The 24,836-nt window shown below is 36.7% G+C and overlaps 1 protein-coding gene and 1 long non-coding RNA gene across 7 annotated transcripts in view; both read right to left on the bottom strand.

Moving 5' to 3' along the window:
- LOC139982824 (uncharacterized) overlaps positions 1 to 24,836 on the bottom strand; it is a 220,871-nt gene that overhangs the window by 130,932 nt on the left and 65,103 nt on the right. For 2 of the 6 annotated variants that reach the window (XR_011798390.1, XM_071995938.1), the window contains exons 1-5: positions 24,381 to 24,769; positions 18,815 to 19,147; positions 6,481 to 6,741; positions 2,193 to 2,327; positions 230 to 385 (exon numbers count right to left, since the gene is read on the bottom strand). The exons of 2 other annotated variants lie outside the window; for them this stretch is intronic. Coding sequence is in view for 3 of the 4 variants with exons in the window: in XM_071995938.1 (XP_071852039.1) it covers positions 230 to 385; positions 2,193 to 2,327; positions 6,481 to 6,741; positions 18,815 to 19,147; positions 24,381 to 24,483 (988 nt within the window). In the remaining variant the exon portion in view is untranslated. Of the gene's footprint in view, positions 1 to 229; positions 386 to 2,192; positions 2,328 to 6,480; positions 6,742 to 18,814; positions 19,148 to 24,380; positions 24,771 to 24,836 lie in introns of those variants that run through there. 2 more of the 6 variants (XM_071995940.1, XM_071995950.1) reach the window with 2 other exon arrangements.
- On the bottom strand, positions 6,883 to 11,248 carry LOC139983223 (uncharacterized). Its single transcript, XR_011798558.1, has 4 exons — positions 11,111 to 11,248; positions 9,720 to 9,886; positions 9,419 to 9,554; positions 6,883 to 8,583 (listed from the first exon to the last, which is right to left on the bottom strand). It is a non-coding gene; the product is annotated as an uncharacterized lncRNA (long non-coding RNA).

Here is a 24,836-nt window from a genome sequence, read left to right as displayed (position 1 = left end):
CACACTGAGACATGTACTGAACTATGAACTATCTGCACGTTATAAAATAAATTTTACATCCAGATAACCTCCAACATCAACAAATGGTGAAAATTACCGGTTCAGCTGGGCATGGCTCATAGCAAATAACTCATCCTTTCTCAATCTTGCTACCATGGCTCACATTTGCAGCCTATAGATTGGTTAATAATCACTTCCAAGAACAAAAGCACATCAACAAAATACTCACCCACTGAACAAGTAAGGTCTTTGAATCCAGAGTTACATCTGCAACCAAAAGGATCTATGAGACAAAACAGTCTCCCTTGGCAACTGTTATTAGTCGCTCCATTTCCAACAGTACATTCAAACTCACAAGAATAGCCAAACTTGTCAGGACCGCACCCTGAAAGAAAATATTTATCCGTTTTGTTGTTTTTCAATGTAAAATTAATCAGCACTTTCAGTCTGAAATAAAGAAGAGCCACACTCGATAGTTTCAAAAACTGTATTTCATGTTATTCCACTGTGTGTCAAGGGAGATATTTATCAACTCACATGTGCTACCAGCTGTGACACCACCATGAAAATGGTGCAGACTATCTACTGTATAAACAGCCACATGCAGGGACGGCGATCTGTTTCAAATATGGCACTATGGAAATGGCACTTCTCGGGCTTGAAAATGACCAACCAGATGTACACTTTTGCCTGAGCACCAAGTTTTCCTAATAGTTTTTTTGTCATTCATAACCTTTCTCAAGATTGTCACCTGTCACACATCATGTTCAACCTCATTGCATCTCCTGTGGATCATTGCTTTTGTAGGTAATTCTACGTAACGGCCCACAATACCCGTCAGCCTCACTTTTGAAGGTTTTAAGCCCATTATTTGTTCAGAATTTGAATAAAAAATTCACTTAAAAACATACCCATAATGTTGCACAAAATTTAATCTACGGACAACCAACTCCCCCTCAACCCCTAACAGTCCGGTCAAAATTGCACGAGTAGAGGGATGTATGATGAAGAATGTTGGTCAAGGAATTTTCGAAAATTCAGACAGTCAACTTATTGGTGTACAAATATTAATACCTCTTATAACGGCTACTATACTACTATTGTACGTACTTACACTCATACACAAGATGCAAACCAAATTTAATTACGGATGCGGTCCGTCTAGCTATTCATTTCGAGAAAAAAAAAGTAAAAACTACTTTCGGTCATATATAGTAACAAATTGTGAACGGTTAGACAGGCGCCTTGCGAGGAATTTGCCAAGGGAGGGGCAAAGCTTGTACCCAGACTTTTTAATTGTAGCGCCACCATAAGTTGGCGCGAAGCGAAAAAGAAAATTTTGGCCGAAAATGCCTCCCAAATCGCTGGAAATGGCACTTCCCAGGCCTTGTAAGTTGCATCTAAGCATTTTCTATTTTGAAATTACTAGCGATATCATAAAAAAATACAAAAATTATGCTTAAAAAAAACTATGCCACCAAATATTGGGGGGGGATATTAGATACTATATCCCCCACATAAAATATTGGGGGGGACATGTCCCCCCCGTCCCCCCAATGATCGCCACCTATGGCCACATGAATAGTTTTGGAACCACGTGTAGAACCAAATACTTATATACTGCTTCCTCTGATATGAATAATGTGAGACAATGTTGGCTATTTCAGCATCAGGTTTTTCCAAAAGGTGAAATGTAGCTACTGTTCCTCTCCTTCATATATCCATATTTCAGCAGTGTCTATTTAGTAAAATGTGGTTAAAGTTAAACAAAGTCCTTGCCCCTTGGGCTTTTCTAGATTTCATTAAATTTGAATCCAGCGGTATTAATGGAGATCATGCTATTAAACATTGCTTTGGGCATAAATTTGTTGTGATAAATGCATGTTGCTACAGTAAAAGGTTAAGGAATAGAATAAGTAAAGAACAATATTACCTGGGAACCAAATTTATGTTAACCTTCACACCAAAAACGGTAAATGGATGATCTAATGGGAACAGTACTAACAAAGGCTGGGTTTAGAACTCCCAACTTAGTGGATGCTTTTCATAAATATTATTACAAACTATTAACATAGGTTTCTTTGGAGGAATAGGAAGAGGAGGAATTACAACATAGTGTCCCATATATGTTGCCCCTCACCATCATGCAAAGAAAACCTCAAAAGAACAAGTTCGCAGACATCTGTACAAACCTGTCAGACAGTTTTGTCCCATGAATCCCGGGGCACAGATACATCTCCCAGTTTCATCATCGCAAACTCCTCCATTGTAACAATTGTCACAGATACCAGTACATCCTGGTGGACCCCATCTACCAGAGCTACAAGCTGTTAACAGAAAGGAAAACCAAGAAGAACATAGTGGAGGAAATTATACAAGGGTAGTAGCATATTCCTTGATGGTTCCTTTCTTGGGGGGGGGGGGTGGTTATTGAGGGGAGAAAGTGGAAGAGAAAGGAAAAAATTGTGGTATTTTCTTTTTCTTATTGATTTACAGCATTAATCATGAAGGGCATATACCCTGTACAGTCAGAGCAACTCAAAAAATGCTAATGCCAAAAATGTTGACATTCACGTTTCTTTGACTATCCCTAATTGGAACTTGTGAAGAAGCCTTTGTTGACTTATCAAAGCCGCAAGCTGACCAAAAGTCTCTTAGATTCATATTTAACGTCCATGATAATGAATTGTCCATTGCCAAAAACTCTGTAACTGGACAACATTAATCTTGGTGAAAAGAGGCACTTATAGTTTGTGACACTTCATATATTTAATTTAAAGACTAGGTCTTTTAATCATAATATATATTAATCTGTGAGACAAGACTTACTCTTGAAAAAACGTATCCTCTAAATTAGACTATGGGGTTTCAATTAGGTGTTGCCATACAAAACATGAACAGACACTATTTTGCCAATTCTCCTCCTTTGAGACATCTGGGCACATATCATTTCAATATCAGCCATACCTGGACGCTGCAAGCCTTTATACATGCCTTGACATGGATTGACACATGTACATGAAAATATTGGTGACAAACACTAAAATATTTGAGATTTAAGTTGTTAGCACAAGCTTCAAGTACATTTTAATCCTACCAAGAAATTAAAAAATTCTTAAGCTCAGCAGAAAATATATCACACAGCATTATCATTATGACACTTGGGTTATACTAATGACATGAAAGACAAGTTTTTTTTTTTCTGATTTTGTCCTGTGTTAACACCAACAGCAGGATTCATGTTAATTGTTGCCACAGGGACAGCTAAATACGGAAGCGTAGAAGGGTCATTGCATTGACGAGTTACCAACTTGACAAAACGACAATTTTCTGCAAATTGACGAGTTGCACACTTACTACCATCTCGACAAAACGACAAAATTCAGAAAATTGACGTTTTGACGAGATAACGGATCTCGTCAATGCAACAATTTTCTGCAAATTGACGAGTTGCACACTTACTACCATCTCGACAAAACGACAAAATTCAGAAAATTGACGTTTTGACGAGATAACGGATCTCATCAATGCAACAATTTTCTGCAAATTGACGAGTTGCACACTTACTACCATCTCGACAAAACGACAAAATTCAGAAAATTGACGTTTTGACGAGATAACGGATCTCGTCAATGCAACAATTTTCTGCAAATTGACGAGTTGCACACTTAACCATCTCGACAAGTTGACAAAATTCAGAAAATTGACGTTTTGACGAGATAACGGATCTCGTCAATTAATGCATCAATTTTCTGAATTTTGTCAACTTGTGGAGATTGTAGTAAGTGAATAGTAAGTTCTTAATTTTGTCAACTTGTCGAGATGGTAGTAAGTGTGCAACTCGTCAATTTGCAGACAATTGCTGCATTGACGAGATCCGTTATCTCGTCAAAACGACAATTTTCTTAATTTTGTCAACTTGTCGAGATGGTAGTAAGTGTGCAACTCGTCAATTTGCAGAAAATTGCTGCATTGACGAGATCCGTTATCTCGTCAAAACGTCAATTTTCTGATTTTTGTCACGTTACCATCTCGTCAACTCGTCAATTTGCAGATAATTGTCGTTTTGTCAAGTTGGTAATGCGTCAATGCAATGTCCCTTCTACGCTTCCGTAGCTAAATATACATTTTTAGGGCAACTTAGTTGCAATGTAAGCATCAGTTTGTTTAATAAGTCATCAGACTTCAACCAATGTTGATGATCATGATATGCTTTGTTCTCAAACAAACAAAGGTAGAAGAAAACAAAAGTGTGATATCAAAAAATATTCAAAGGCTTTAATCTTAGAAGGCACTTTACATGCTCGTATTACATCTTTGTTGGGTTACAGCTACACAGTGGCATCTCCAATTGAGGCAAGTTCTCTCCAAATGTTTGGTGCACCCACAAATGATTTCAGTTTGCCATGTTCCGAAAGAAAAGGGAGATATGTTTTGACTTTAAAATTGTACCGATATTAAGCCCTGGAAAGGATGAAAACCTCTGGTGCCAGTCTGTATTACCAGCATGCTCCCCCCCCCCATGTTGCTCTCAATTTGCTGTGCCACCTCCCCCTCCAACTTGTCAATGCAGCTACGCAATATGATGCACAATATTTGTATGTCCTTATCAGTGTTACACCAGTTGCATTATCATACTCATATAGAATAATAAATAGCTGTCTAGGCCATATCGACAAATACACACAGGGTATTTACTATTGCACTACATAAATACATATTATATCTTTATTAATATTAAAGATATGTGGTATATTGAAATACAATGTCTGGTGCTTTGCTTAAAACAGTCATTGACATACTCTACAGCTACCCTGAATATTTGGGTCATGACAGAATGAAGAATGATCAGTATGTAGGTCACCAGTTTGTTAAACACTGAGCACAGCTCCATTATAAGCATAATGCCCATAGTTGACTAAATAGTATGAGTAGATTAGAACTTTACAGTAGGAATCAAACTACATTCCTCAGTAACTACATACACACAGCAGGTAAAATATTGTTGAAGAGCTATTATTGTATTCTCTATGTAAAATTTAGAAACATTTCCAGCGAAGAGGATATCTCATTGTGAATACCCGCTAACGAATAAGTTTACAATAAAGCAGGTTTAAAATTTAAACATTCATAAACTCATTTAGATTCCTTTGAGCTTTGACCTCCAGCTGTTGCCATTGTATATTAATACATTTATATATTATTATTTATTATATATTATTTATATATTATACATTTATATACTTTGATAATACTTAACTTTTGAGGTTTGCCTTCTATTCAAACTGTCTCCCTTGTATTTATATCAAAAAGCTGCTTTTTGGGTCATTCAACTTTTGACCTCTGAACTTTCATGCAGAAGGTCTTCTAAGAATAAGTCCCTATCATGGGGCAATTGTCTGTACCAAATTTGAAGGTTAACGGTTGAGTTGTTTAGGAGAGTTTTACATATAAGTACTATTAACATTATACAAAGTTCTTTGACCTCAGTTGCCATGGAAACCTGTGAAAGCAAAAGTTGCCTGTTGCTTAATTTGACCTTTAACACTTTTGTTGACCATCAGCCTCAGTAACCATGGTCAGCACATATGTTGGTTGTGCTTGACATTCTTATTATACCTGTGTAGGTTCTAAGTCAGTACTTCCCTCTTCGTTAAATAGCAGAAAGTCTTTGTTTCATTCTGAATATATCCCAGACACAAGATAATTTCATGGGGTACCTTCCTACCAAGTTTGGAGAAATTGGAATAGCTGTTTAGGAAAGGTATTTGATACAAATTTGAATTGAAATTATAGATTTGACTTTTAACCCTTTGACTTAAATAGTTGATAGAACTTGAAATACACATGTGAAGGTTGCATGTCGATTCAACTTTAGTTCCCACTTGGATCTATTATAAAGAAAATTTTCACTTTTCACTTAATTTGACTCAATTTGCTCTCAGAGACACATGTAGTTCCCATCATGGGACACATGCCTACCAAGCTTGAAGAAATGGGTCCAGCTGATTGATGCAACTGGCAGATTTTACAAACACACACACACAGATGGCCAACTTTTGACCCTCTGCCAGATAATGGACTTGCTACTCCAGAACATGAACTGTTACCATATCGTCCATTACTATAGCAACTGAAATATCCACAATAGGCTCCAATGACATACAACTACAAAATTTCATACTCTATACATACATTGATACAATTATTGGGATGAGGTAAGAAAAAATACTCCATCTAAGTTGCATTAATTAACGTTAGTTAACATTCTTTCTATAATCTTCATGCAACACTGTCAAGACTTTTCACAGATTATATCTTCCAAAATGCTAGTGAAACCAAGTGGTTTGCTTTTCAGATCAATACCGAGCTGCAATGAATACATTAGTTAAAACATTCACTGTTGCTGGGTGAAAAACAAACATTATACCACCACTCATGTCCTCAACACAGTAAGTATAGGAAGTACATTATTCTTACCACGGACAATCAATCTATTCAATCCATGGAGAGCTTCATTTCTTCGACTGCCAACATGACACTCATAGAGACCATTATCATCAGTAGCAGCTCCTTGGCTTATGATGAAATCATTGATGTCACGCCTATCTTTTAAATCATCTGTACCATTGATTCTCCATCTTTGCTTAGTCATATCAGACCACTCCATGTCTATCAGGACACCAGTATCTCCTGCATTAACTGTTTGAGTAAACTGTCCATTGACTGGAAAAACATAAGCTGTAAATAAAGAAGATATTGACAATTCACATACTGCAATGCTTTACATTTTATACATTTTCTGGTTTGTGTACATTTATTTGCTATATTATTCTGTGTTCCAAATGTCTTGTCTTAACAGATTGGTTCTTATGCAAGTTGACTATTTCACACTCTTAAAACATCCGGATCAAATTTGATTCATTCCGGATCAAATTTGATCCGGTTTCCGGATCCCAGGGGCACCGACCCCGTCCGGATCAAAATGATCCGGATTTCCGGATCAAAGAACAATGACCCCATTCCGGATCAAATTTGATCCGGCTTCCGGATCCCAGGGGCACCGACCCCGCCCGGATGAAAATGATCCGGATTTCCGGATCAAAAAACAATGACCCCATTCCGGATAAATTTGATCCGGATTCCGTTTCAAGGGTTCTTACGTTCTGGATATGCTATGAATAAGAAACAACATACAAATCTGAAAATAACTTGGCCATGTCTTTATTCTTTTTAACAACTTCGTTAACAAACAACGTCAATTATTTCTACTTGTAGAAAGAGATTGATCTGGGTTACAATACTGATGAACAAAAGCGGAAATGGAAAAGTGGATGCAATGCGAGAGTTTTATCAAGGCAGCAAAAGTGTATACTATTTTTAGTAATATCCCTGTTATATATGTAACTCGTGACTTGTTGTGGCAATTTATGTGTAACTTTTTGCTTTCAAAATCTTTGCATCCTAACTAGAAGCATATGTCTTATGCTTTAAAATCTCTACTAAAGATATCCTACAATAGGTTCAAATGTTAGAATATGCTTAAAAGAGATCATCTCCTGCTAACTTTAACCTTTGAAATCTACATATTGCAGGATAATGAAAAATTCTGAAAAATGCTACTCCACCAGCCTCTCAACAAATGGTCTTACATTATTTACAAAATAATGATACTTTGATATATTTTGGTTTGTTACAAATAACTTAGTACTATAGAATGACACCACTTTGATATTGTACAACTTAACAATAGGTAAGACTTTAAATTGCATGCACAAAATCTTTGTTCCATACAGCAGAAATGATAGAGATGTGATTTGTCATGGGAATAAGAAAATGTTGTAAAAATAATTTCCTTACTATGTTTACCTCTGCAAAGTTTTATTAAATATTAATTGCATCGAATGTTCTATGTATTAAAATAAATGAAAATACTTCGAAAACTTAAGTATTTTACTGAATCACCAACATGTTTGGAAATGAACAAGTGCTTGAATTATGACGTATGAATGCTTGATGATGTTTCTCTTGTTACTTTGAGTGGCATAAGCAGATTTGAGTTGGGGGAGATGGTGGGGGCAGGTGAAGTACCAATGCATCACTCACTGTTTATACTAGAAATAACACCATCCCTCTCTTCATCTTTAAAATCTGAACAGCTCACACATAACAATGAGGAATTTTTGCAATTAAATTATGCAACCGGCTCACCCGAACTATTCCAGTGCAATTTGACCTGTCAATATTGAAAATGGGTGGACAAACTGAACTCAAACTATGATAAATTTGTTATCTAAGATAATGTGATATCCATTAATACCATGACAGGTAAACAAAAGGTGATGATTGCTCAGTCTTCTGGTTCAAAAAGTCCCAGGTGTTGTATCATTCTATTTCTCATGTATAATTGAGTCCAAGCATTTTAAAACATATGTCAACTGTCTGCAGAAGTCATTGGCAAGGTAGCCCCCTTTTTTCAACTCTACTAAACACCTGCTCTGGTTGCTCTCTTGGTCCTCATGCCAAAACGTAAGGCTGTGGCTGTTGAACTTTTTCAAGGACAGATGGTATGTTTGTGCCAATCTATTGAAAAGATAAATGAGACATTACACATTTTTGTTTTCAAATTGCAACATTCTGACATACAAGGATACAACCATACATTGCCACAATTTTGAAATTTTGCAACCAGCTCCTCCTCATCATCATCACCATCACCAACACCACCATCATCATCATCATCATCATCATCATCATCATCATCATCATCATCATCATCATCATCATCATCATCATCATCATCATCATCATCATCATCATCATCATCATCATCATCATCATCATCATCATCATCATCATCATCATCATCATCATCATCATCATCATCATCATCATCATCATCATCATCATCATCATCATCATCATCATCATCATCATCATCACCAACACTACCATCATCATCATCACCACCATCTTCACTATCATCATCACCACCACCATCACCAACACCATGCATCATTATCATTGTGATTCTCAATCATTGCATAACTGTTAGGTCATTCTCTCTGAGAAACATATATGATTTTAAGAATGTGAGGCAACCTTCGTTAATTTAAAGTACTAAATATAGAAGAGTCATAAAAGAAAGGGAAAAAGCAGATTTGCATGATTTTGAAGCTCAGTAAAATTGCAATCAACCTAACAGGTACCCAAGGAAAGGCTAGAAAAGGACTGGCAAACACTCATACCATACTCTTATGGCCCAATTAACGTTGATATATAATGTGTAGCCTACAACATGGCATTATTCACTCTTCTTAAGTCTTACAGCAACAGTAAGCTTTTGGCACTTTAGTTCGGGTTCCTGTTCGTCAAGTGACTGAGCTAGAATAGCACATGTATTGAGTAAAACTCTTACCATGCCATCTGTTGTGTATTTTCTGAAGAATATCTCCCACAGAACTCTTCTTATTGTCTCTGATATTAAAGGCTCTGTGATACTCCAGTCTTCAGACACGTTACCATCGCTGAAATAACACACTCCTCTGCATCATCTGTGAAGAACAATCATTGATATTGTTTTAAGCAACAAAAGTCACTAGATGCAAAAACTACATGAATGAATGAATGAATGGATGGATGTATGGTAGGATGGATGGATGAATGAAAGAATAAATAAATAAATGAATAAATAAATAAATAAATACATTTTAATTTACCTGATGTCAATTCCAAATCTGTTGTGTCAACCAGCTTTGAAGGTTTATGAGCGTCGCGAACAGACTTCTTTGTCTTAATTTTGGTCCTTTTTCCTCACATATTGCAGTCGGTTTTCCGGGTAGCCTGTTGCTTCATGGCGACCTGTGCCAGCACAAAACTAGACTTCCTGAAATTTAGCAAAGACAACATATCATAGCAAAATGTTACTTCTCTAAAAATTCATTGCAGTAATACCTCCATGAAACTTCATTTCTGCAATTTTTATTTTTCATCTGCAGACCTCATGCAATTAAGAGCCTATTCGTATCACAAGCTTACTGTACAGCACCCACTTTTGCACACAGTATGGTATATGAACACAATATGAAAAGACCTGTATTTGGCCAATCTTTCCTTACCTTAATTTGCATTTTAAAACATATTGCCATAAATGAAGTTTACAGAACGTTTCAATATGGATCTCAGATCCTTATGATCTATTTCCATGAACAGTATAATGAATTCAAAAAATTTTCTGCATACCATTTAGTGTGTTATTTTGCCCCTCTTTTTGCCATTACTAGGCAAGACCATAAGCAACTTTATGCTAAGGTGCATCGGTATAAGCATTAACATAAAGCGGCATACCTGCTCGGTATAACCGGGTATACCTGAAATATTCGCGGAACCGCTACTTCAAGCGTCGACTGTACTATTACACAATACCATGCACCTATGGACACTAGCCTACAAATGTATTTGCGATTTAATGACGAATTTACCATCTCTGTTTTTTCTTTTGCAGAAACTTATTTAAATATTGATTAAAAAAAAAGTACGAAAAATCAGTGTTGTTTTCATTTCAATGCAAAAGTACAGTTCAGTACACTCCACTACTGGGCCCAGTCCAACCACAACACTACAGTAGCATATAGGCCTATGCCTTATTTGTAAATGATCACCTTATATAGAACATACAAGGGAAAGACTGATTCCCTCTGTGGGCAAGTCTTACATTACCTAAATCTAAATTACCAGGAACCCTTATTAGGCCTTGCCTGCCTTACTTATGTCATTCAATTTATTTGGTTATCGAAAAATTACAATCCACTTTGTGGTGAAGTAGCAACTGAACATTAGAACCCACCATACAGTAATACTGTTTGCCCTGTAGCACCATAGAGGCTTCACAATAGTACTGCATACTGTTGTGTGTAGGCATGTACGGTACTGTACAGTACAGTCTGTAGCGTTTATAGTTTTTACACCACACGCTACACACTATAGTGTACACTGTATAACGCTAGGCCAGACTAAACCCGTGACGGATTGAGCATAGCTTCTTCAAAGCACTAACTTTATTGCGTATGATTAACACAACAAACGAAATGGAAAGTGCCTAATAACTCACCTTTGAAATTCTTGACGTACTTCTCCAATCCCCATTGAAGTAATTTTGCTTCTACGAGATCCATAAGAGCATTTCGTGAGTGCAAAGTTTCGAAAAGATGGCGTATGTTTTCGAATAGCGTACGTTCGAGAGCTGCAGGGCACTCAAGCGCGATCAAAGCTTTTGTCACATGATGCACATCAGCCAATAGCATCAAGCGCTACGTTCTGATCAGGAATGCCTAATGAAATTGAATCGGGAATGGTTGAATTTTATCCGGGAATGGATTAAACTTATCCTGAAAAGGATGAAACTATTTTTATCAGGAATCCGGGTAACAAAAGTGACCCGGAAAAATTAAGAGTGCATGTTAACTGTACATAAGGGAATGATCAGGAAATTATCAGCATTGAACCAAACAAAGTTTAATGAGAATTAAACCCTGGGTATTGTATTGTTCACATTTTTCAGAATAAAATCATAATAATACCTATATAATACCTGTATTTTCAAATTATTTTCTATGTGCATTATGTGAGGGTCCATACTGTTACTTTTCAATCACCAGGCACATGTTACAAAAGGGATGTTAGTGAGCCACATATATACTGTATATTGTTTTCAAGAACAAGAAGTTGCCCATTCACAGCAAAATGAAAATAAGAAACACAGAAAATATTCTAATTTTGAATATATGTAAAAAATACTTTACACATCTAAAAACAAATAACCAAAAATAAATTGAAAAAATATAGCAACCAAAATGGTTTTGGCAATGAATATCTTCTTTCATCATATCAGGTAATAATTTATCTTGCATCGCATCATAAAATGCAAAGCAACATTTTGGGGCAAATTGCTACACAAATTGTGCAAAGATGAACAGCAGTCTTTGTACACAGAACCATTGTATATTACATAAGATTTCAGAGCTTTCAAAACTGGTACATAAAATTTGAACACTAATTATTCCCTGAAAATTAATAGCTATCATAACTACTGTCTGCAGTACTTAAAGGTTCACGTTGATTGGACATAAATTTAATGTAAAAGCCCTCCATGTCTACGTATTGTTTGGAAAAGAAGATATTAACAGCTTTGGATTTAGAATAACTGTATATCTTTTGGAGCCAGAAATAAAGGGAGAATGAAAAGAGAACAAACAGAAATACTCACAAGGTGTTCACCTCTGTCAATAGTTGCATTGAATAAGTACATAACATACATGTACTAACTGTGCAGACTCTTGTTTAGTATGCTTCTAGATGACTTTGACTACTGTCTTCCCAGTAAGCAAGAATATAAGTTGTATTAGCAGCCACGGCAATCATTTTATTATTTGTGGAGTTTTTGAGGTTCAAGGGAGAGCAGTGGCGTAGCCAGGATTTTTTCAGTGGGGGGGAGGGGCGCTGGGGGGGCTTGACCATTTCCTGGGAGGGCCTTTTGTTTCTATCTAAGCAGAGGGTCACCATAGGTTGGCGCGCGTACCAAAATTTTTTAGTTAAAAAAGCCTCCTAGATTGTCGGAAATGACACTTCCCAGGCCTTGTAAGCATGGGTGTCAATCCGATTTGAAACGTGGGGGGACGTAATTGATACGAGTATTCCGGCCGCAAGTACTATCTAAGCGGAGCGCCACCATCAGTTAGCGCGCAGCGTACCGAGAAGATTTCAGATTTCAATACCTGCCAGATCGCTGGAGATTGCACTTGCCAGTCTGGATATCAGCCATCTAGTTGCATGATTTGGGGTGAAAATTACAATTTCGTCACTCAGGAAATCTGCAATAAAGTTCATGCGGCCTTAATTTTTGGTGGATTAATTCTGTTATTAGTGATTCCAATTGACATGAACATTAGAACCCAGTGCAAGTTGACAAATGATGCAGTGAACTGGAACCCCAGCCCCATTTTGCCTTATGTTTCAGGATAGAATCCCCTCATTTGTTCAAACCCATGACAACTAACAATCTGTGAATAAATTTACTTCGAAATGGACACATTATGTTACACCAGGTCGGTCAAGGAATGATCCCAGGGCCTCAGATATAGGCCTACAGGAACGATGTCACAAAATGTCCTAACAAACTATATGTCAAACTGACATCAAAGATTGCATCTGAAACATTATTAGGGTGATAGACTGATTCTCAGCGATAGTATTGTCTCCGTTCTAGAAAATTCGATTTTTTAGTAGTTTTAAGAGCAGGGTACGTCCCAGAAGTGAAAACCTGGCCTATGCCCTATGTCACGTCCGGTTTTCAGCAACTATAGCCTACTGCCGGTCAGCGGTCGAAGGGTTGTTCATGAGTGGTCATCATGGAGATTCGAGACCATTCAGACCAATGATATATTTTTCGCACATGTAATTTTTTTTTCGACACCCAAATTCCCAGTGGGGGGGCGGTTGGGGGGGCGGGCGGGCGATAAGCTTTCATGGGGGGCTGTCGCCCCCCATGCCCCCCTTGGCTACGCCACTGAGGAAGAGGAACTACTGTAGTGCTGGGCAAATATGACAAACAGACAGGCTTGTACCTTGTATAGCCTGACAGTAGCAGTTAGTTATCAATGTGGCTCACTTAAATGTCATTTTTGTAGCACCCTCGGTATTGAAATTAGTAACAGTATTGACACTCTCATAGTGCACTTGAAAAGTAATTTGAAAAATCCTAAAATCTCAGGGAAATGTTTTATCTCACAAATGTTAGATATTAGAATACTATTCTGTACTTACGTTTTCATGCAAACCCTAGAGTTAAAGTCTACTTTAATACAAATAATCACGTTGCAGCTCATGTTAGTAGTAGTAACAGCCACCTTTGTTGATCAATATAATTGAACCACCATATATGACACCCTAGGTTGGTGAAATATTCTTCATATTCTGGATCAAACACTTTTATGATACAGCTGATACAGCAACTTCCAGAGGCTTTTGGCTCATGCTGTAACCCCCATCACTTTCCAGTCCAGTGTTACTTACTAATTACAGTGTTTCAGAATAATTCCTCCATCAGATTGGTATATTTGAGCTAATAAATCACTGTAAGTACCTTCCCCCACCATAACCTACCCCCATCAGTAACACTTTATACACCTGTTATACTGTATCACTCTGTTCAATTTTGTTTTTATCTGACCCACCTCCCTGTGAAATTCTTCAAAAGTCCCTTGGGTTGTCAATCAGTGTAGATTATTCAGATTTAAATAATAACGATATTGAAAACCTGCAGAATAAAAATATATTGGTCGACTTAATCAAAACAATTTGAAACTTCTTCAATATGGCGGGGGTAATGTCAAGATTGCACATTTATTGTGTTGAATTTCTAAAGGTGTGATTATTAAGGTGTACATGAAGTTTAGAAGTATACATTCCAAAACGGTGAGCGAGTTTGAAGGATGCTACAGTGTTCATGAATCGAGAGCTGCATTCACATCGTTCACAGTGTGATACTTGTATTGCTTGTTGTGTCAGCAAAGTTTGTATTGCCTGTGAAATTTGATATGTGAAATAATAAACTTGATTGTTACTTCAAGACAAAACTTTTGTTGTTGACATTACAGGTATATTTCAAAACCTTATTGAACATATTATATCTGTCTTTGATACTTCTGTGGACATTAGACTTCAGTTGCCTGATTTATGAGTAATGTACCCATTTAATGAAATTACATGTAGAGTAATGAAAGTGTTACTATAAAGTGAAGCAGTGCTACATTTGACTTTCTAAGTAATTTCCATGGCAACTTTCTGAGGTTCTATCAAAACATGTATGCAGAGTGTACAAATTGTTTACCTATATAGGTAAACATATGTATGCATGAATTCAGCACATTTCGCTCTACTAGCAAGTTACTACAAAGTTCATTGACCATGCATTTGAACTTGGGAAACCCCAATTGAAAGCCACGAATGCTCCCACGAAATTTAGTATTGTGGCAATTGCTACATCATTTATAAGCTGTTGAATTAACACAAACAAAAATGATCTTACAAATTTTGTTTGTGCAAGTACTGTCATATATAGTATAAAGTCACATTATATGATGAAGGTCCATGTATATACAGGACTCATGTAGTTTACAGATTTTTTTGGCCTTAGTATACTGCTGGTACTGCACATGTATGCATATGAAGAATTGACGAAGATAAGTAAGTTCATCGGTGGATGTGCTTAGCAAATGAAATCGCAAATACACAGTAGAGGTCTTGCATGTGTGTCATGTGTGATCAGGCTATCGGGAAAGTGATTTCAGTGAATAATGCATAGTTTTGAGATTTCCATGTGTGATTTATTTTTCCTATACAATACATGTAATACGGCTTCTAGTAGACATGCTGAGCAACAACACTCACACAAAAGGACAAACTTGTTTTTTGTCCATTATGCTTTGTCATCCAAGATGGAGAGTACATTTTCAACTTTAAATACATTTGAGGGTTTGTTTAGTTTATTCGTTCAGACTCTGTGTCGGTTATCAACCGCTATATGTTTAGTAGTCTTTCTGTTTACAGTATTTACAAGTAGACAATGATGTGTACCAAGCCGGTCAAACCATCCAGAGTGCTCGTAGATTGAATGGGAGATATTAATGTATCAATGGCAGATAATGCAAGACCACGTATAAAACGAATTGGCTATTGACAATGGATAAATGATTTCCATATTTCTCTATAGTTTAGTACCTTTTTTAGTTCACTGCTATACTATTTATGGAAACTAATTTTGCCCCATATGTTTTAACTGATTCCATCAATGCGATGCTGCTGCACTCCATGATCAATTAGCTATGATACTACAAGTGTGATCATTCTGTGGTGTTTTAGACTTAACTTTTTTAATAGGTTTTCTAATTATTGTAGGGTATACACTTACATACAGAAGATAGAAACAAATTCATTGTTACAAAAACAGTCAAATTTTGAACAGATTTTGAGTATAACAGTTTTTTTCACATTGGACGATGTCTCTACAAGATGTAATAATGCAACTAACCCCTCTATTTTCACATGTGCCAGAATCACCTTGTTTGTTTTTACCCAAAAGAAAGTGTGTGAATGGGGTTAAAAAAACTAGTTTTTATTCACCCCTCAGTTGTTTTTATTTACCCCAATATCTGTCATCTACTATAAAAAGTGTTCAAGACACAGAATCTCATTGTTGTAATTATTTGTTATTGATGTTTACCAAAACAAGAGCCCAAGGGCACTGTGGTTCCTTGCGTAGGGGTGGGTATATGACAATACACATAATATTATCATAGCAAGATTGGGGCATTGGGCTCAAATAGTCCAAGTAATTGTGGTCCTACATGTACCAAAGTAACCAACAATATAGCCAACACTCTTGTGATCACAAATTGTGATCGGATTTTTGATCGGAAGGCATGCACTTTTGAGATCTGAATATGGCGTCGAAAATGTAAGAAATATAAGGTCACCTACAAGTGGGTCAACAGATATGATAACATTGGTGACCTCAGATCACCTGACCGTTAAGTTTGAAAATGTTCCACCACCCCATTCACAACTTGTCCCAAAATATCAATTTTGTCAGACCTTGGCACTGGGAGTTAATTGCATTAAATGTCTAAACATTAACTTTGAACTTGCATAACTTCACACACAAAGGTCACCCAGGGGTCAACCCATTGACATTTTTGATCGGTGAGACCTAAATAAAGCATCAAAACTGTAAAAATTCAAACATTTTTTCTTTGCCCATTTTCTCCCCCCAAATACTAGTTTTTTAACATTATTTGACCTTTGGTGACCTTGGTTTACATGACCGTTAAGTTTGAAAATATTCCCCTATACCATTTGCAACTTGTCCCTAAAATATCAAATGTGTCACACCTTGGCACTGGGAGTTATTGCAATAAATGTGTGAAATTAACTTTGACCTCATATAACTTCACACACAAAGGTCACCTGGGGTCAAATTGAGGTCAAATTGAGGTCAAGGGTCACCCAGATGCTGGTTGACAATTGGATTACACTGAAGCAACTCTCAACCCTAACGGACAATTCGTTCTCAAGTTATCGCAAAAGTACTAGTTTAATACCCCTAATTGACCTTTGGTGACCTTCGATCACATGACCGTTAAGTTTTTGAAACGATACCTTACCCCATTCACAACTGCTCCCTAAATATCAACCATGTCGGACCCTGTCAATGGGAGTTATTGCTGTTTTTAATATATTGGTTTTTGGCATCAAACTGACCTTTGCGGGCACCAAAAACAATAGGGATCTTCCTCTTACAATGGGCTATCCACCCACCAAGTTTGATCATGATACATCATTTCCTTATTGAGATATAGTGTACACAAGCAAGCACACACACACACACACGCCAAGTTGAATGCATAGGTTCCTTGCTTTGCAAAATGCAAGGAACCAAAAATGGGGAAGGTCTATATATGCAGTTAGCCTAATGTTAAATACTTTGGTAGCCTAACACAATGAGAATAGTACAAGAGAACAGGCTAGACCCTAAAAGGCTGGAACATCATTAGCTCAGCATTTGAGACTGGGGTAGCCTAAATTATAGGCGTGTATATGCCTAACATAATTCTAAATTAGGCTGGTATATATTAGGAGGGTCGTCAGGACTGGAGGAGGGAAGCTGGTTGGGGGGGGGGGGGGCGGTGATTGCATGGAAAACCTATAATCGTCATAAAATGTTGCCTTTTGGGGATGTCAGTGTCTGCCCTACTGAATTAAGACAATATATACTCCATCTGCAACCCTCATGTATCATATAACAGACCACTTTAAAAAAGTTATGTAGGCTACATCAGTAGGTTAAGTAACTGTAGCCATGGAATGATCACCTTAGGCCTATATTTTCTATAGGTAATTATATCTGGTTGGTATACTGTACAGTAGCATACAGCATTTTACAGACATTCATATTGTTCAGAATACAAGGTTTCCTGTTTCCATGTTTATAGTTATCACACTCACCTTGAAGAGGATCACCTTGTCATTTATATATAGTCTAACTTTCAGATATTTCAACTCCTAACAATTTTATGAGGGAGAGCTTTAAAGTTTATGCATTTTGTCATTTACCGTACTTGATCAAGATCGAGCTATAGACATTACAAATACCATATAGACCTACTAATATCTAATATCAATGTTTTGACAATTTTTATATTGAACATGTTACACATATCAGTTGTATACCAAACATGGAAGGAAACATACAAAAATTGTTTATGTTTCAAAGTTGACACCATACTATTTAGAGTGAAATGGCAAGGAACCATGTTGCAGAAATGCACATGGTCTTTACAACATACCTTGTTCTACACAGAAAGACCAGGAAAATGAATTTTCATTCATGCAATTTGACTTGCTCAATTTTCTAGAACTATATTTTATTTTAAGAACGTTGTTTTTGTTTACCCCCACAAAGTTTTGTTTACCCCCAAAATGGGTAAAAATGGGGGTATAAAAACAAAGTTTTTTTTCAAATTCTGTATTCATTCTTTGCAAAAAACAAAATTTCTTCCAGTTATGTCAGAAGACATTCCTACTTGCCAGCTGAAAAGAATTAAAATAATGAAAATCATAAATGTATCTCTTGTTATATAAAACTTGAGGTAATTTTTTTTTTACCCTACCTGACTATACAGAAGATAGAAACAAATTCATTGTTACAAAAACACAGTCAAATTTTGAACAGTTTTTAAGCTTAATTTATTCAACTCACCATCTTCATGCAGGAAGATAGTCATGATGGTAGTATCCTCTCTATCAGCTTTCATTGCTGTACAATTGAAAACACCAAATGCAATGTCATTAACAGCTGCAGTAATGGAAACAGAATATCCCGCTGTGTCTGCAGGAAGGTCTGAGATCATGGTATCACTCACTGTGGGGACAGGATGACCATTGTTACCACCTCTTGTGTTATAAGCTCTAATTGAAGTCACAACTGCATCATCATCTCCTGCTCCAAGATAACACTCAAAGTGAGGAGGCTGAGTAAAAACAGATCCAGCATCTTTTGACTTGAATGACATCACAGTCATCTTAACCTTATCTGAAAAAATACCAATATTATAATGATGAAATATAAATTGCAGACATCTCTTTAAGCATTGTCATCCGGTCTGAGTGGTTGCGTCTTCATTTTTCCCTATAGTGTCCTTGATGGGGACTTGAGTGTCCCTCCTAATCCCTTCTTTCTACTAAACTAAACATGCAGATTCTAGTTCTTAACACAGAAAGTTCTCCAAGAGTTTTCATCCATTTATACTGTACATAATGCTTAGCTTGTAAATTTGTCATGCTGAATGTAACTTAAGGTTTCCAAATGCAAGTATAATAAATGATTTAAACAGTGACATAACCAGATCTCTTCATCTGGATGGGGGGGGGGGGGAAGGGGAAAAGAGTAAGGGTGGGAGAGGGGCAATTTCCACATTTCTGAAACTTTGTGTGATATCTCTCCCACATTTCTTCCATGCCTCCAAATTCTCCCGCTCAAGATCCCCCCTTTGCTCTATTCTGTTTTTTTTTTGTTTTTTTGGGGGGGGGGTGACCACACCATTGCCTGCCCCTCTGAGTATTAGAAAGTCACAATACTCTTAGCTGATTGTTATGTGTGCTCTGTTCTCATACTGCCTATAGATGTTTATTTCTTAATCATTAATAAAATTGTATTTTGCCAAATCAACTTTAGAATTTGTATAACCTTAAAAAACAAAACATGCTGTTGTGATGGGATTTTGACAATTGGGTTCAGTTTTTCGCCCTTTCAATTTTTATGTCTGTAGTTTGCTTTTTGGTCTGGACTATTCTTTCAACAGTACAGTTTTAAGGCGTTGAAAAATCGCCCCAAACCGCGTGCCGCACTCTCAAAAAGTTAACTTTCCGTTGCTTGCAAATGAAGTTTTTCTCTTGTTGCTACAAAATGCAGACAGTAATGAAACCTGATACCTTGTTACAGTATCTTTAATTGGGCCTGAGATGTCCATCACTATATGATTTGTACACTGTGCTGTGGGTATTGACTGCAGCTGTATGTACTGACTGTACACTAGTGTCTAATTACCGATGATAGCAAGCTGTGTGTGTATTTTCTGGGAACGATGGTGGTGTCTAACACTTCTGTAACACCTCATTCGAAACTAGGTTGTTTCCTTTTGCCCGAGTCTTCACACCTATAAGCTATCTCATTGTCTATGAGCTATAATTATGATTTAAATAAATTTGTATATATGTAGCTCAGTTTCATCAACTTTGGCTTCGTTCATTTACCCATCACAGAACTGTCTGTCCAGCACCATAGTTCATATATGTTTTAATACATTTATCAGATAAAGTCTGTATAGTCCTTGGAAACAATATTTCTGATCTAGTGTAAAAGCACCCTAAGATAGAGCTTTTGCACGCGTTTCAAAGCTAGTAACATTTCGCTGTTAACTTAGTCTGCAAGTCTTGCCCCACTGAAATATCACTGGAATCAGTAGGTGATCAACACATCACGTGTGTTGTACTGACAACTTTCATTTGTTTAGCAACAACTTCAAGTGATTGCATGATTGATTTAACGAGCTGATATTTTGCAACGGATGAAGAACGGAAAAAGAAATTGTGAAAACTTTGTAGCTTTTTTGCCACCTACATACAGTATTGAATTCTCATGGGATTTATTTGTACTTGTACACAAGGCTGGCTATGACAAATTCCTCCAAAGGAAGATCAGCAGGGCATATTTTTAAGGATTTTTTTTTTAGCCCCTTGGACAACTAGGCCTTTTGAATGTCTGAACAGCAAATTTGGTCCGAAAAAAACTAACATTGACTGATATATGTTACTGCTGGATGTACACTTAGAAGGAGAGATGTGTTCATACAAGTTTATGTTGGTGAACAGAACACCAGCTTTGGGGTGATAGCAAATCCCAATTTTTAATTTTTGTAAACAACTTAAGTTGTACCCCTGGCAACACCCATAGCTGATTTTGGTTGTCCCAACAGAAACTTTGGTCATCTCTGACAACCAGTGAACATTTACCCTGATGAGTCTAAACTCTAGTTTCTAACCAAGCTACTTTCACAATTTCTCAATCAGTCACATGCTTTAACATTATTTACTGAAGGTCACTTACAATGAACAGATCAATAGTAGATTCAGCCACAGAATACTCAAATTATAGTTGAGTGGAAGACAACGTCACATATTTGAATGATTCACAATATGTAATAGTCTCTTTGTAGGAATTAATTCCCAACTATCAGTACAGGAATCCCATATATACTTCAAGATAGAAAATTACATTTATTATTCAATGCTCATAAAATACAACGTGTAAAGGAAGATACTGTATGCCATCTAGTGAGAAAGTGTAATTTGCATGCATGTAAAATGTGTATATTGCAGTATTTATCACATTTTTGTTTTCTTCTAAATGTATGCTAGTGCAAGTTAAGATGCTTAAAGTTAAAGATATGGAAATATGTACAATGTACACATAGGTATAAACATATCAACTGTCCTCAGTCTTTTAGACTATTCTTGGTAACAATGGGATGTCTCAAAGACTCATACGATGTTCAGAGATATCTACAGTATAACAATAAAACTAAACAAAATATGCAAAGTGACTCATTATTATTCATATTAAAGGGACTACATCAAGTATGTTTAAATGTTAAATGTACCCTCCAGCCAATTACAGTACTGTACATGGAAATGCAACTGAGTTTGCCCTAGTTTGCAGGGTCAGGTAATGGAATCCTCAAGAAATAAGAAAGTTTCATATTTTATCTATATACTTGGGTCACTTCAGCATTGTTACGAATATGTTTCTGGGATGCAATCTTTGCATATTAAGATAATTATTATTATTCCAGAAAGATGAAGGTACGGTGTAGCATAGTGAAAAACGATTACAGATTAACAGTGGTGCAATTCACGATAAACTAAGTGTTATTTTCTTGTCTAGGGAGTTCAGGTGCTGCCCTTCACGAGTAGGTTGGGATTTTTAGAGACTTGGACCAAGTTTAAACCCGATTATGACCAATAAGAGATTGTAAAAAATTGCTTTACAATCTATGCAAGCACTGGTGTATGGTTTGTGCCAATCGTACCTGACAATATCATCTAGCAGAAACGTTTCTTGTTGCAATTAGCTGATATATTGCAAAATTAACCGCAAATATAAACCAAAGTCAACAAATGATACACAGAAGCAACATCATTGTATTTTCCTACATTTCCAATTTGATTATCGGTTTTTCGGTTTTCTTAAAATAAAATATAGTACCAAAATTTGGTCGGCAAAAATACTAAAACAGGTTTCTGTGCAAGCTTAGATTTCCAGACTGATCTGTCTTTAGACCTCTTTTTGCTGGTCTTGAACTGCTGAAGTCTGTCTTGAACCCTTCTGGTCTCAAATATGTTACTGGGTCTTGATCAGAGACAATTTGTAATTTTAACTATATAATTGATGAAAATCAAATGTCATTTGTTTTGATTCAGACCAAATTAAACCTTTCAAATGTAGTAAAACCACAAACTCCAAAACATTAATTTTAGCCTGCATGGTTCTCACCTAAAGCATTTCCTCGTTTGGGTTTGCATTGCAACTTGACATGAATGCAATAAAATTGAGCAGTGTAACTAGGGAACATTAATTGCACCTGTACCAAACATTACAAATGACTCTGTCATATATATTAGTGTTTGCACGGGTTATCCGGGTACCCGCCCGACGCGATACTACCCGGTTCCTAATTTATTACCCGAATCCTAAGCAAAGTGTGATTTAAAAAAAAAAAAAAAAAAAAAAAAATTGGCAAACCGACGGTTAGGCAGATTTCCCATTGACTTAGTTGGTTTTAACTTAGGCTACAATGTGGTCGAAGATAACAGCAATAACGAAGGGGCCCGCTCGACGCGATACTATACCCGGTTCCTAATTTATTACCCGAATCATACGCAAAGTGTGATTGTTTAAAAAAAAAAATCCAAACTGATGGTTAGGCTGATTTCTATTGACTTAGTGTGTTGTTAGGCTACCATGTGTTCGAAGATAACAGCAATAACGAAAGTTTTCCATAGATATCTTATAGCTGCGTCACAATTTCAGCTAATAAACAGATGGCTAGGCTAGACTACCCCCATTGACTTAGTGTGGTGTTAGGCAACCATGTGGTCGAACGTAACAGCAATAACGAAAGTATTCCATGGATGTCTTATAACTGCGTCACAACTCCAGCAAATAAACAGATGGTTAGGCTTAGCTAGATTTCTCATTGACTTAGTGTGTTGTTAGACTACCATGTGGAAGAAATTATTATTTATTCATTCGTTTATTTCAAAGAAGGAAAGGCTGACAAGGAATTTTACGCGATGTTTATGGATCATAGACGGGATAACGTTAATAGTAATCGCAAGTGGCTTTTTTCTAATCGCTTATTCCAAATGCGATCAAATTGCCCTGGGCTGCATAATAGATAGTAGTAGTATTAAAAACTGTTTAAGAGCTAAATTGGATATTTATATGGTTTGATCCAATAGACGTGCACGAGCTAGCATAAGCAGCGGCGGCAGAGCGATGTTAGTAGTAATGCTAATTATAATTAAATAATTAATTTATTAACAAGTTAATGAAAGAAACAGAAGCAAATAAAATTATTGAGGGAGGTATTATACCTTATCTTACATGAAAACATTGTCAGTAGCGAATATAATGCATTTATTACAGCATCCAATATGTAATTTCTTGAAAATCGTGATACACGAGGGTAAACAATTTTTTTCCGGGTACCCGGATACCCGACGGGTAACGGCCCTCAGGTACCCGGTTCCCGATTTTTGGACCGGTGTAAACACTAATATATATGTATGTATAATGGCACACTTTGCAGCTTGACAATCACCATGGTACTGATACATCCATATTTTGCCATAAGCTGCGATTATATTTTAATTTTCTACCTGGTGTAACAGTATAATATCACCCCGTTGAAAGTGTTCTACTGAACATATTATTTTTCTGGAAGTTTTCCCATATTAATGAACGTTGTTTCCTATGGAAACATTTTTTATGCCATAGGCCCTAGGCCTACAGCTTAAATGACCATAGGGCTACAGGATTGGAAGGGGAAATAAATCTAGGCATACTGACACATAGTCTAGGATTCGGCTAATGAAGTAATTCAATTGAGGCCTAACTTAGTTACCATTAGTCTACCTGCCCTAAGTTAGCACCCACAAACTCTTTTCACATAAGCCTACTCTCAACTTTGAGAAGTAGCACTTACCTATTCGTCCACATGTTCCAGTTTGAGCTCCAGAATAATGTAACGATACTAAAATGAAACAGATCAGAGTCAATCGGAGACCAACAAGTGTCCAGCACAACATTTTGGTTTACTGCTGGCCTTGTAATTTAAAATGGCCTTAGCCTATATTTGTTACAGGCAAATGTCACTTTGTAAGGCTTAGCCTTGAATAGCCACTGGAATTTTCAGAACAAGGTAGCCTATACGTCAAACGTTAGCCTAGGTCTAGGCTTCACAACTGCTATCACTTTTCCAGTATAATCTCTTTACTAATCCTTCAGTAATTCAGTCCTTTCAATTTGCTTTTGACTGATACAACTTCGTTTCTAACTGTTAATCTTTGACAGGATTATGCTCATTACGGAAGTACTTTAGGTATAGACCTACCGTATCACATCATATTGTATATAACTCAACGCAGTAATGGCAACAAAC

Source organism: Apostichopus japonicus, chromosome 2 (genome assembly GCF_037975245.1).
Source record: "Apostichopus japonicus isolate 1M-3 chromosome 2, ASM3797524v1, whole genome shotgun sequence".
In the NCBI taxonomy this organism is placed as follows: domain Eukaryota; kingdom Metazoa; phylum Echinodermata; class Holothuroidea; order Aspidochirotida; family Stichopodidae; genus Apostichopus; species Apostichopus japonicus.
This window is presented reverse-complemented; position numbering and strand designations above follow the sequence as displayed.